Source organism: Natrix helvetica, assembly GCF_964273705.1.
Source record: "Natrix helvetica genome assembly, chromosome: 5".
NCBI lineage: Eukaryota > Metazoa > Chordata > Lepidosauria > Squamata > Natricidae > Natrix > Natrix helvetica.
Window position 1 is genome coordinate 152,515,137 of NC_138551.1, and position 12,668 is coordinate 152,527,804.

At 45.4% G+C, this 12,668-nt stretch overlaps 1 protein-coding gene across 1 annotated transcript; it reads left to right on the forward strand.

Annotated features, from left to right (window-relative positions):
• The first annotated feature begins 480 nt into the window (after positions 1 to 480).
• Positions 481 to 10,764, forward strand: TNFRSF9 (TNF receptor superfamily member 9). The gene is made up of 7 exons (XM_081955073.1): positions 481 to 676; positions 760 to 813; positions 2,496 to 2,624; positions 3,764 to 3,830; positions 3,904 to 4,028; positions 8,747 to 8,869; positions 9,384 to 10,764. Exons 1-7 carry the CDS (start codon positions 604 to 606, stop codon positions 9,518 to 9,520), a joined length of 708 nt encoding a protein of 235 aa, XP_081811199.1. The 5' UTR covers positions 481 to 603; the 3' UTR covers positions 9,521 to 10,764.
• The last annotated feature ends 1,904 nt before the right edge of the window (positions 10,765 to 12,668 follow it).

Here is a 12,668-nt window from a genome sequence, read left to right on the forward strand (position 1 = left end):
TGCTTGAGCAGAGGGTTGGACTAGAAGACCTCCAAGGTCCCTTCCAGCTCTATTCTGATTGATTGATTGATTGATTGAAATGGTCCAGGGTCTCCTGCTTGAGCAGTGGATCAGACTAGAAGACCTCCAAGGTCCCTTCCAGCTCTATTCTGGTTGATTGATGGATTGAAATGGTCTAGGGTCTCCTGCTTGAGCAGAGGGTTGGACTAGAAGACCTCCAAGGTCCCTTCCAGCTCTATTCTGATTGATTGATTGATTGATTGATTGATTGATTGAAATGGTCCAGGGTCTCCTGCTTGAGCAGCAGGTTGGACTAGAAGACCTCCGAGGACCCTTCCTGCTCTATTCTGATGGAGGGAGGGAGGGATTTTAGAAGACTCGCAAACGCTACCATTCAACCCGAGAGCTGCGGAAATTCTTCTGCACACCTTTGGCGGGGATTCCGGCCTGTAGGGTGGGGAAAGGGGGATCCCGCCCCGCCCCGTCCCGCCCCGCCGTCCCCTTGTCCTCTTAGCTCCGCCGGCCGCGTCCAGAAGCGAGGAATCCGCGCCGGAGCAAGCTCCGCGGAGAGTCCCCCGACCGTTAAGCTCGCTTCCCCACAGGATGGAGCGGCTCTTTTGCGCGCTGCTGTTGCTGCTCTGGACGGGAGCTTTCTGCAAGGTCTCGTGCCCGAACGGTAAGCGGCGAGGGCGGCGGCGGAGACCCCGGCCCGTTTTCGCACTCGAGACCCCCTGACTCGTCCCCTCTTTCCCCTTTCAGGCACCTTCAGACCCGGAGAAGGCCAGTCCTGCCAGCAATGCCGTGTCTGCGACAGTAAGACTTACTTACTTACTTACTCTGGGTGGGTTTGTGGGAGGGGGTCTCAGCCCTAGGGAAGGGGGTGGGCTGGCTCGGCTTTCAAGCCATCGTGTCCCAATGGCTTGGGTTGGGTGAAGGGTCACCTCCTGGAGGCAGAGATAAGAAAGTCGGAAGGGACCTTAGTGGTCTTCTAGTCCAACCCCCTGCTCAGGCAGGAGACCCTAGACCAATTCAGACCAATTCTTCTTTAAAAACCTCCAGGGTCACAACTCAACTTATGGAGGCAAGTCGTTCCGCTGATGAATTGTTCTAAGGGAGAATGCAGAATAAGAGAATAGCAGGGTTGGAAGGGACTTTGGAGGTCTTCTAGTCCAACCCCCTGCTCAGGCAGGAGACCCCAGACCATTTCAATCTGTCAATCAGAATGGAGCTGGAAGGGACCTTGGAGGTCTTCTAGTTCCTTTCTCCCTTTCTCAAGCAGGAGACCCTACATCATTTCAATCCATCCACCCATCAGAATAGAACTGGAAGGGACCTTAGAGGTCTTCTAGTCTAACCCCCTGCTCAGGCAGGAGACCCGAGATCAATTCAGACAGGTGTCCAATCTCTTCTTAAACAAAAACCCAGTGTCACAACTTCTGGAGGCAAGTCGTTCCACCGATGAATTGTTCTAACTGTTAGGAAGAATGCAGAATAAGAGAATAGCAGAGTTGGAAGGGACCTTGGAGGTCTTCTAGTCCAACCCCCAGGTCAAGCTTCCCCTTAATTCCAAATTGATTCTCTCCTGGATTAGTTTCCACCCGTTGCTTCTTCTCCTGCCTTCAGGTGCCTTGGAGAGTAGCTTGACTCCCTCTTCTTTAGGGCAGCCCCTGAGATATTGGAAGACTGCTATCATGTCTCCCCTAGTCCTTCTTTTCATTAAAGTAGACATCCCCAGTTCTTGCAACTATTATATCTATATTTTTGGCCTCCAGTCCTCAACTCCTGGCTGAGGATAGGAGCCTCCTATCAGTTTCCTATCTTTCTTTTCTTGCCCTGCTCCTCACTTTACGACCCCCACTTACAACAGTCAAAGTTACTTTTCAAAGTTACACCATCCCTGAAAAAAAAAGACTGTTTTTTTCACACTTACGACCGTCGCAGCTTTCCCCAGGGTTGTGTGATCAAAATTTGCACGCTTGGCAACTGACTCGTATTTACGACGGTTGTAGTGTCCAGGAAGGGGGGAGGTGTGTTACCCTTTTGCGACCTTCTGACCAGTGAAGTCAGCGAGGAAGCTGGATTGACTTCACCACCGTTGTGCCTCGCTTAACAACGCTGGCAAGAAAAGGGCCGAAACTCCCTTAAGAAATGTCTCACTTTACAACCGAAAATTGTGGCCGTAACCCGAGGACTACCTGTGGTTTTTTTTTCCTGCGGGATGGCTTAACTTGGAAAAGGGGCCTGCAATAATTGTGCAGCAAAGTTTTCAAATAGACCTCAAATTGGCAATTTGGTGGGGTGGGGGAATTTATCCCCTTAACCAAATATTCTTAGGGATTTATGGAAACCTAGCCAAGAATGCTGGCTAGATCCTCTCCGATCCTGGTTACCCAGCAAGTTAAACCTTGCTAAAAAAAAAAAATCCCCTCTCAAAGGGGAAAATCGCCTTCTCTACAGATATAACATGTTTTTAAAAAAATATTTTAACCTTTAAGGGACTTTGGTGTACAAGAAAAAATGTACCGAAACTACCGATGCCCATTGTGGATGTGCTCCGGGTTACTCGTGTGGGGAAAATTGCGAGGCCTGTGAGTGTGCCCTTGGACAGCAACGCACAATTACAGGTGAGGTGGCCACTGACTCTCTTCGCAGGAGGTTCTCCACTTACAACAGCTCGTTCCAAGTTACAACGGCACTGAGAAACGAGACTTCGGGCCGTTTTTCACACTTAAAACCCGTTGCATGGTCAAAATTCGGATGCTTTGCCACTGGTTCATGTTTATCACCGTCTCCTTTTAATGACCCCCATAATCCCTTGCGGGTTGGACTCTGGGCAACTGAACAGAGCTGAGTGTTTACTGCCCTTCCTGTTGCCATTGTGGAGTTTTGTTCAGCAGATATATTCTCATGGTGCCCAGAGAGATTGAAATATCTGCCTCTCCCTAGGATCGAACTCACAGCTGATTGTGAGACCAGAGCTCTACCTCTAGGTCACCGCACCACTCACTGGTTCATATTTATGACAGTTGCAATATCCCAGCATGGGTCTCTGTGTGCGATCTCCTTTTGTGATCTCCTGACCAGCAAAGTTAAGGGGGATTTGCTAGCTTAACCATTGCAGTGATTCGCTTAGCAACGGTGTCAAGAAAGGCTGCAAAGAGAGGAAACAGCTCGTTTAACAACTGTCTTGGGGGAGGGGGGGCATAGAAATTCTTTGGCTCAGTTGCGGTTGTAAGTCTGGTTTTTAGAGGGATAGTGTTTTAAATTTAATCTGATATTTTAAACTTTTGTATTGATTTATTTATTAGCAGTACAGTTTGGCATATTTTATCCTCCTCATACACATGTATTTCTGTAGTTATTTCTATGTTTTAATCTGTTGTATTTTAATACGGACTGTACACCGCCCCGAGTCCCTTTCGGGAGAGGGGGTGGTATATAAACGCTAATAATAATAAAATAAGTCGAGAACTGTCTGCTCTGAAACTCCTGGAAAACCGAATTATCTAACAATGGGGACCGAAGTTCTCTTGCACATCAGCAGTTGTGGGATTTTTCACTTGCCACAAGCCATTGGTGTGTGTGTGTATGTGTGTGTGTGCGTGCGTGTCTGTGTGATTTATAAACCCCTGAAGCCGACTGAAATGGAGCACGAGGCCAAATTAGGAGAAAGATGCAAGAGAAAGGAACTGAAGGCAAGCTGCAGTTAGAACATTTATTTGGTAGCCAGAAACTTATCCAACTTTCTTCTGTGTTTTCCAAGGTTGTCAGAACTGCCCGCAGGAGACTTTCAATGATCGAACGACAGGCGAATGCCGGCCATGGAGAAAGTAAGTCCTTCTGGAATAAATGGATTTTAAAATCCCAAGTGTAAAACACAACGCTAACTACCAATTCCCGCAGGTGTCCAGGGGATAAAATTCGGGAACCCGGGACCGAGAAGAGAGATGTGGTTTGCTGGAGTGGGTCAGAAATCCCCCCTACCCAGCCCTCCACATCCCTCGCTGTCTTCTCTACTGCGGTTTCAGGTAAGCCTTGTTGGAACATTGATTTATCTCATTTAATCCAGTTTAATCCAATTTAATCTCAGAGTTTCTCTTGGCCACTTAAAGACCTGTGGACTTCAGTTCCCAGAATTCCCCAGTCAGCCTTGCTGGGAAATATTCCGGGAAGTGGAATTTTGGGAGTCTACAAAGTCTTCAAATCGCCACGGTTGAGAAACAAAGGGCAGCTAGAAACCCCAAATAAGCAAGGAGCCGAAACTGACAAGATTAGCTCAGATAACAAAATGGGTAGGATTTGCATTCCCCCCGCTTTTGCCTGTAAAACCAGTCAAGGAATCTGGCAACAGCCATTAAAATATTATACAAACTGGGCATCTCACTCACAATCCTCCCCGAAATTGTATAAAAGCCCATCTACTTTCCACCGCAATTTGTCAGCTACCCCAAAAGCATGTTGCTGTCCATGTTTTTTCTGGCTATCAAACAATATGAAAATCTCTTTTCCAGTTGCAGCTTGCCTCCAGTTTATTTCTCCTGCATCTTTTCCCGGCTTGGAATAATCACCGGATTAGATTTTACTTCCAACAAAGCGTGGCTTTAAATAGTGAGATGGGAGGCATATCCATTTAAAAAAAAAAAAAATTCTGAAAAACGTCACTGCTTCCATTTTGTCGGCCCGTCTCTTATGAATATGCCCCTTTTTTCTAAATGCCATATCGTTTTATTTTTATATTGACTGAGAAAACTAAAAAACAGTCAGCTGGGTTTTTTTTCCAGCTGTGCCATCAAGTCAAAAATCTTCAAGCCATAGTTAGTTTGTTCATTATTTTTCTCAGAGTCAGCTCATTTATTTATTCTACTTTATGTTTTTCTTTTTAGTTTCTGGGTTCAACATCCCTTTTCACGAATCCCAAAATTAATTGACTGAGATACTTTGGCCAGAGTGATAACTGGGGCACCCAGAAAGATTCGCTAAATAAATATATAACTGGTTGAATATATAACCGTTAAATTAATGTAGAAAATGTTTTATGACTGGAGTCCCGGGAATGCTTGACCCATTATAAAAAGAAATTACTTGAGGATTGAGTTTAGTTTAGTATTGAGTACTGAGCATTGCTCAACTAATGAATGTGTAGTATTGAGTTTAGTATTTACAACTGAACATTATTAAACCCCTTACTTTAGTGTTTAGTATTATTTACTTTCGTACTGAGTATTATTAAAACAAGTACTTTAGGATTTAGTATTGGGTTTATTTTTAGAATTTAGCATCAAACGTTATTCAACAAATTACTTTAGTATTCGGTCTTAAACTTCAGTGTTTAAAGGTAAAGGTTCCCCTTGCATGTATGTGCTCGTGGTTCCGGACTCTAGGGGGCGCTGCTCATCTCCGTTTCAAAGCCCAAGAGCCAGCGCTGTCCGAAGACGTCTCCATGGTCATGTGGCTGGCATGACTCAACGCCGAAGGCGCACGGAACGCTGTTCCCTTCCCACCAAAGGTGGTACCTATTTTTCTACTTGCGTTTTTTACCTGCTTTCGAACTGCTAGGTTGGCAGAAGCTGGGACAAGTCACAGGAGCTCACTCCGTTACGCGGCGCTGGGGATTCGAACCGCCGAACTGCCGACCTTTCTGATCGACAAGCATCTTAGCCATTAAGCCACCACGTCCCTTTCAGTGTTTAGCATTGGCCAATACGAAACAAATTATTTTAGGATATAGTATGGAGCATTAGCAAATTTTAAAGAAGAGATTGGATAATCATTTGTCGGAAGTGATGTAGGGTTTCCTGCACTAAGCAAGGGGCTGGACTAGAAGACCTCAAAGGTCCCTTCCAACTCTGTTGTTCTAAATTCAAGCAAACCACCATTCCCCCCCCCCCCCAGTGGAAAAAACTGGGGCAGTTCGGCGGTTCGAATCCCTAGCGCCGCGTAACGGAGTGAGCTCCCGTGACTTGTCCCAGCTTCTGCCAACCTAGCAGTTCGAAAGCACGTTAAAAAATGCAACTGGACAAAATAAGGACCATCTTTGGTGGGAAGGGAACAGCGTTCCGTGCGTCTTCGGGAGTTGAGTCATGCCGGCCACATGACCACGGAGACGTCTTCGGACAGCGCTGCCTCTTCGGCTTTGAAACGGAGGTGAGCAGCGCCCCCTAGAGTCGGGAACGACCAGCACATATGAGTGAGGGGAAGCTTTACTTTATGCTAATATTTAAAAATAACCTTAAACGCTCTGCTGTGGTTGTGGTTAAGGGGTGGGTGGGAAATCCGGGGCTGTTCTCTTGTCGTTCTCAATTTCTGCAATAGAGAAATTGATGCTCTTTTGGAAGAAACGGGGAGGAAGTCATTAGGAAATCCACACTGGGCAAATTACATTATATTAAGAACAAAACCTCCTCCTCCTCCTGAAGCGGGAACCATGGCTTGTGTAGCCTAGCCACGGCGGAGGGTTCGCGGAAGCCAGAATGCTTGGTTAAACTAAGCTATGGTTTAGTTGCCAGAAAAGGGTAGGACTTCACGAAAGATTAACAGCCGAGGAAGGGTTAAGCAGGTCTCTCCCACCCACTCGAGCGGAGAGTTTTGATCTCAATCAGGCTCCCGCTGCAGTAAAAACAAAATGAAGTAAATTAGAAATTAGGAAAGCCACAAGGTCTCAGTACGTAGAAAGTGCGTAGATGTTGGTCACCACCTTACCAAAATGAAAAAATGAAAGATTGGGAATTTGGAAAAAGCACGGGGAAGGAGAGCAGCTGAGATGATAGAAGGCTAAAACATAGGAAGAACGGTTGCGGGAACTGGGCTTGGCCAGTTTGGAGAAAAGAAGGGCCGAGGGGGGGGGGAGTGGGAATGACGTGATAGCAGTCTTCCAGTATTTGAGGGGCTGCCCCAAAGAAGAAGGGGTCAAGTTGACAGTGAGAACAATGGATTGGTGGAACAGCCAGCCACCAGAAGTTGTGGGTGGCCCCACTTGGGAGTTTTTAAGAAGAGATTGGACAGCCATTTGATTAGAATGGTGTCAGGTTTTCTGCCTGAGCAGAGGGGGTTGGACTAGAAGACCTCCAAGGTCCCTTCCGACTCTGTTATTCTATTTTGTTCTGTTCTCCACTCCTTTTCTATTTTCTCTTCTCTTCTCTTCTCTTCTCTTCTCTTCTCTTCTCTCCTCTGAATTTCTATTCTATTCTATTCTAGTCCAGTCCTGTCCTGTCCATTCCTTCCATTCCATTCCATATTTTATTATTCTATTCTATTCCATTCCATTCTGTTCTATTCTATCCCAATCCATATTTTATTATGCTATTTCTATTCTATTCCCTATTCTATTCTATTCCATTCCATTCCATTCCTCCCATTCCATTCTATTCCGTATTTTATTATGCTATTTCTATTCTATTTCTATTCTATTCTCTATTCCCTATTCTATTCTATTCCATTCCTTCCATTCTATTCTGTATTTTATTATGCTATTTCTATTCTGTTCTATTCTATTCTATTCTATTCTATTCCATTCCATTCCATTCCTTCCATTCTATTCCGTATTTTATTATGATATTTCTATTCTATTCTATTTCTATTCTATTCTCTATTCCCTATTCTATTCTATTCCATTCCATTCCTTCCATTCTATTCCGTATTTTATTATGCTATTCTATTCTATTTCATTCCATTCCTTCCATTCTATTCCGTATTTTATTATGATATTTCTATTCTATTCTATTCTATTTCTATTCTATTCTCTATTCCCTATTCTATTCTATTCCATTCCATTCCATTCCTTCCATTCTATTCCGTATTTTATTATGCTATTCTATTCTATTTCATTCCATTCCTTCCATTCTATTCCGTATTTTATTATGCTATTCTATTCTATTCTATTTCTATTCTATTCTCTATTCCCTATTCTATTCTATTCCATTCCATTCCTTCCATTCTATTCCATATTTTATTATGCTATTTCTATTCTATTCTCTATTCCCTATTCTATTCTATTCTATTCCATTCCATTCCTTCCATTCTATTCCATATTTTATTATGCTATTCTATTCTATTTCTATTCTATTCTCTATTCTCTATTCCCTATTCTATTCTATTCCATTCCATTCCTTCCATTCTATTCCATATTTTATTATGCTATTTCTATTCTCTATTCCCTATTCTATTCTATTCTATTCCATTCCTTCCATTCTATTCCGTATTTTATTATGCTATTTCTATTCTATTCTCTATTCTCTATTCCCTATTCTATTCTATTCTATTCTATTCCATTCCATTCCTTCCATTCTATTCCGTATTTTATTATGCTATTTCTATTCTATTCTCTATTCCCTATTCTATTCCATTCCATTCCATTCCTTCCATTCTATTTCGTATTTTATTATGCTATTTCTATTCTATTCTATTTCATTCCATTCCATTCCGTATTTTATTATTCTATTTCTATTCCATTCTCTTCCATTCCATTCCATTCCATTTTGTATCTATCCCATCCTATCCTAAACCTATTTCCCAAAGCACCAGAAGGCAGGACAAGAAGCGATGGATGGAAACTAAGCCAGGAGAGAAGCAACCTAGAAATGAAAGACAAATTTCCCGGCCTCCCTCCCATCCTTGCTAGTGTCAGCCTGTGAGCGGGAATTGCGAAGGGAGCCAATTTGCATCCAGGACCATTTTCATTTAGCTTTTCCGGGCTGATGTCCTGGGATTTTTCTGAAGGATGTTTTTTCCCCCTCTTGCTTTCTTTTAGAGTGGGGAAACGACCTGATCTTCATCACCTCTGCTTTTGTCATCATCATCCTTCTGTTTGCCACATTCATGGTGCTGGCCTACTTCTTCCTCCGATACTGGATTCAAAAGAAGTTCCTGAAACGTAAGGCCATCTTCCTGCTCTATTTCGGCCACCAGTATTCCGCCAACTCTCCCTCTTCCTCCGCTTACGACCTCCTAGGGGTCTACACACCAACTCACCACGGCCAACTCTCCGTGGGAAAAGTGTTTCGTATCGGAGAGATGGTGGAATGGAAGTATTAAAGGAAGGAAAAAATGAAATGCGAAGAATGAAAATTAATATGATTTAAAAACTATTTTAAATAATTGAATTGTTGAATTGTGTCACAGTGAGTTGCCCTGGGGCCAGTTGGCCTTGGTGGGTGGACCATGGGGAGTTGACCATAGTGAGTTGGCCATAGGGAGTTGGCCAGTGTGAATAGGCCTTGGGATATTGGCCATGGTGAGTTGGCCATGATGAGTTGACCATAGTGAGTTGGCCATGGGAGTTGACCATGGGGAGTTGCCCCATTCCGAGGTCTTGGATTGCTTGCCGTGCCTACGCAGAGAGTTTTGTGTTGTGCCTCAATTCTCCCACTTCTTCTTCTGTTCCACAGCTTCCCATGGGCAGTTAGCCCAGGAGGTCGATGACTGCACCTACAGATACCCCGAAGAAGAAGAAGGAGGAAGCTGTGAAGCCCCTTCCAGTCTCAAAGGGGACCTTTTGGAAAGATATTACACACAAGATGTCTAACTCCGGGGTCAAAGAGCCAAGAAGTCCTCCTTGACCCAAAGGAGACCCCCCAAAACATCTGAGCAACTCTGCTTTTAGAAAAAAAACACCCTTGCCACCTTCAGAAGAAGTAATGGAAGAATCGCGATTATTCTCTTTAAACAGGTTTATCTCTCCACGGAATATCGTCCCAATGGCCCTTGATTTAAACTTTTTTTTTAAAAAAACAACACAACACAATGGGTCACATCGGAATGATTTTTTTACAGGTGTGTGTGTCTGTGTATCTGTTGTTTGGCTGCCTGAAAGGTGAAGGGAAAAGTATCCCATAGCCCAATCCTCACCCAAAAATAAAAGCACTGTGTTGAAGGAAAACCCACTCTGTTGCAGTAGTGTTAAGTTGAATGTCAACGAGGCCACCACAAGTTCTGGAGAACTTGGTGGCCTTCCAGAGGTCAGCGTTTGTCCAGGAGGTTCTTAACTCCCTAAAATCTCATTTCTCAGGGGCGCTTTGTGGTTTTTAATCTCTTTTCGGTGGCCTATCAGCCATCTTCGGCTTATCGTAATTGGTCATCGCTTTTCCACATATGAACCAACATCCTCTCAGCTGCCGTTGATGTTCTCTTTTTTTGTGTGTGATTCAGATTAAAAATGACTCATCACACAGGTCCTTTCCTTTATGCGAATGAACCTTGCCGGTGACGCCGAATGGAAATGTCTGGGCCAGGTGGGTGGGTGCCCTTTCATCTTCCTTTCCCCCTAACCCCAAACCTTGGTTCCCCGTTGCCCACCGGGCTTCAGTCTTGCACACGGCCTGTGTGAGACCCGAGCGGTGAAGACGTTATGATGGTATTCTAGAACGACATTTCTGCATTTATGCACAGCCGACCAGCTGCGCTTGCGATTTTTTGAAGTTCTTTTGAAGTTCTGAAACTTTTCTTTCCAAGGTAAACCCACAACTAATTTTGTCCCCGAGAGCTCGTGTCGTTTGCTAGCGAGGGAAAACTTCAAGCACAGGTAGACCTCCTCTTAGCCCTGTGCACTTGGTGGCCAAAGTTGTGACAGCATCACTGAAAAAAAAATTAAGGCCAGAGGTGGACGTCACGTACTGTTAACAACTGTTTCGCCCAGAATGCGAAAATGTGAGCGTGCCTGGCCACTGGTCTGAACTACCGGTTCGCTCCAACCGGTCCAAAACAGCTGCAGCCCACCTCTGTTTATGACCGTTTTTCACCCTGATGACAGTTGTAGCATCCCCATACTGAATTGGCCTTGAAATGTTGGCCATGGGGAGTTGGCCATGATGAGTTGTCCATGGGCAATTGACCATAGTGAGTTGGCCATGGGCAGTTGGCCATGAGCAGTTGACCTTAGTGAGTTGGTGGGCAGTTGACCATGGGCAGTTGATCTTAGTGAGTTGGCCATAGGGAATTGGGCAGTTGACCATGGGCAGTTGACCATAGTGAATTGGCCATGGGCAGTTGACTATGGGCAGTTGACCTTAGTGAGTTGGCCATGGGCAGTTGACCTTAGTGAGTTGGCCATGGGCAGTTGACCTTAGTGAGTTGGCCATGGGCAGTTGACCTTAGTGTGTTGGTGGGCAGTTGACCGTGGGCAGTTGATCTTAGTGATTTGGCCATAGGGAATTGAGCAGTTGACTTTGGGCAGTTGATCTTAGTGATGTGGCCATAGGGAATTGGGCAGTTGACCATGGGGAGTTGACCATAGTGAATTGGCCATGGGCAGTTGATTATGGGCAGTTGACCTTAGTGAGTTGGCCATGGGCAGTTGACCTTAGTGAGTTGGCCATGGGCAGTTGATCTTAGTGAGTTGGCCATGGGCAGTTGACCATGGGCAGTTGATCTTAGTGAGTTGGCCATAGGGAATTGGGCAGTTGACGATGGGCAGTTGACCATAGTGAATTGGCCATGGGCAGTTGACCATGGGCAGTTGATCTTAGTGAGTTGGCCATAGGGAATTGGGCAGTTGACGATGGGCAGTTGACCATAGTGAGTTGGCCATGGGCAGTTGACCATGGGCAGTTGATCTTAGTGAGTTGGCCATAGGGAATTGGGCAGTTGACCATGGGCAGTTGACCATAGTGAATTGGCCATGGGCAGTTGACTATGGGCAGTTGACCTTAGTGAGTTGGCCATGGGCAGTTGACCTTAGTGAGTTGGCCATGGGCAGTTGACCTTAGTGAGTTGGCCATGGGCAGTTGACCTTAGTGAGTTGGCCATGAGCAGTTGACCTTAGTGTGTTGGTGGGCAGTTGACCGTGGGCAGTTGATCTTAGTGATTTGGCCATAGGGAATTGGGCAGTTGACTTTGGGCAGTTGATCTTAGTGATGTGGCCATAGGGAATTGGGCAGTTGACCATGGGGAGTTGACCATAGTGAATTGGCCATGGGCAGTTGATTATGGGCAGTTGACCTTAGTGAGTTGGCCATGGGCAGTTGACCTTAGTGAGTTGGCCATGGGCAGTTGATCTTAGTGAGTTGGCCATGGGCAGTTGACCATGGGCAGTTGATCTTAGTGAGTTGGCCATAGGGAATTGGGCAGTTGACGATGGGCAGTTGACCATAGTGAATTGGCCATGGGCAGTTGACCATGGGCAGTTGATCTTAGTGAGTTGGCCATAGGGAATTGGGCAGTTGACGATGGGCAGTTGACCATAGTGAGTTGGCCATGGGCAGTTGACCATGGGCAGTTGATCTTAGTGAGTTGGCCATAGGGAATTGGGCAGTTGACCATGGGCAGTTGACCATAGTGAATTGGCCATGGGCAGTTGACTATGGGCAGTTGACCTTAGTGAGTTGGCCATGGGCAGTTGACCTTAGTGAGTTGGCCATGGGCAGTTGACCTTAGTGAGTTGGCCATGGGCAGTTGACCTTAGTGAGTTGGCCATGAGCAGTTGACCTTAGTGTGTTGGTGGGCAGTTGACCGTGGGCAGTTGATCTTAGTGATTTGGCCATAGGGAATTGGGCAGTTGACCGTGGGCAGTTGATCTTAGTGATGTGGCCATAGGGAATTGGGCAGTTGACCATGGGGAGTTGACCATAGTGAATTGGCCATGGTCAGTTGATTATGGGCAGTTGACCTTAGTGAGTTGGCCATGGGCAGTTGACCTTAGTGAGTTGGCCATGGGCAGTTGACCTTAGTGAGTTGGC

Excerpts from the sequence above, each read along its gene's own strand:
- TNFRSF9 (XM_081955073.1), top strand. The coding sequence starts at position 604 with ATGGAGCGGCTCTTTTGCGCGCTGCTGTTGCTGCTCTGGACGGGAGCT. Across the intron at positions 814-2,495 it reads GCAATGCCGTGTCTGCGACA|GGACTTTGGTGTACAAGAAA; the intron begins GTAAGACTTACT and ends TTAACCTTTAAG. Across the intron at positions 3,831-3,903 it reads GAATGCCGGCCATGGAGAAA|GTGTCCAGGGGATAAAATTC; the intron begins GTAAGTCCTTCT and ends CAATTCCCGCAG.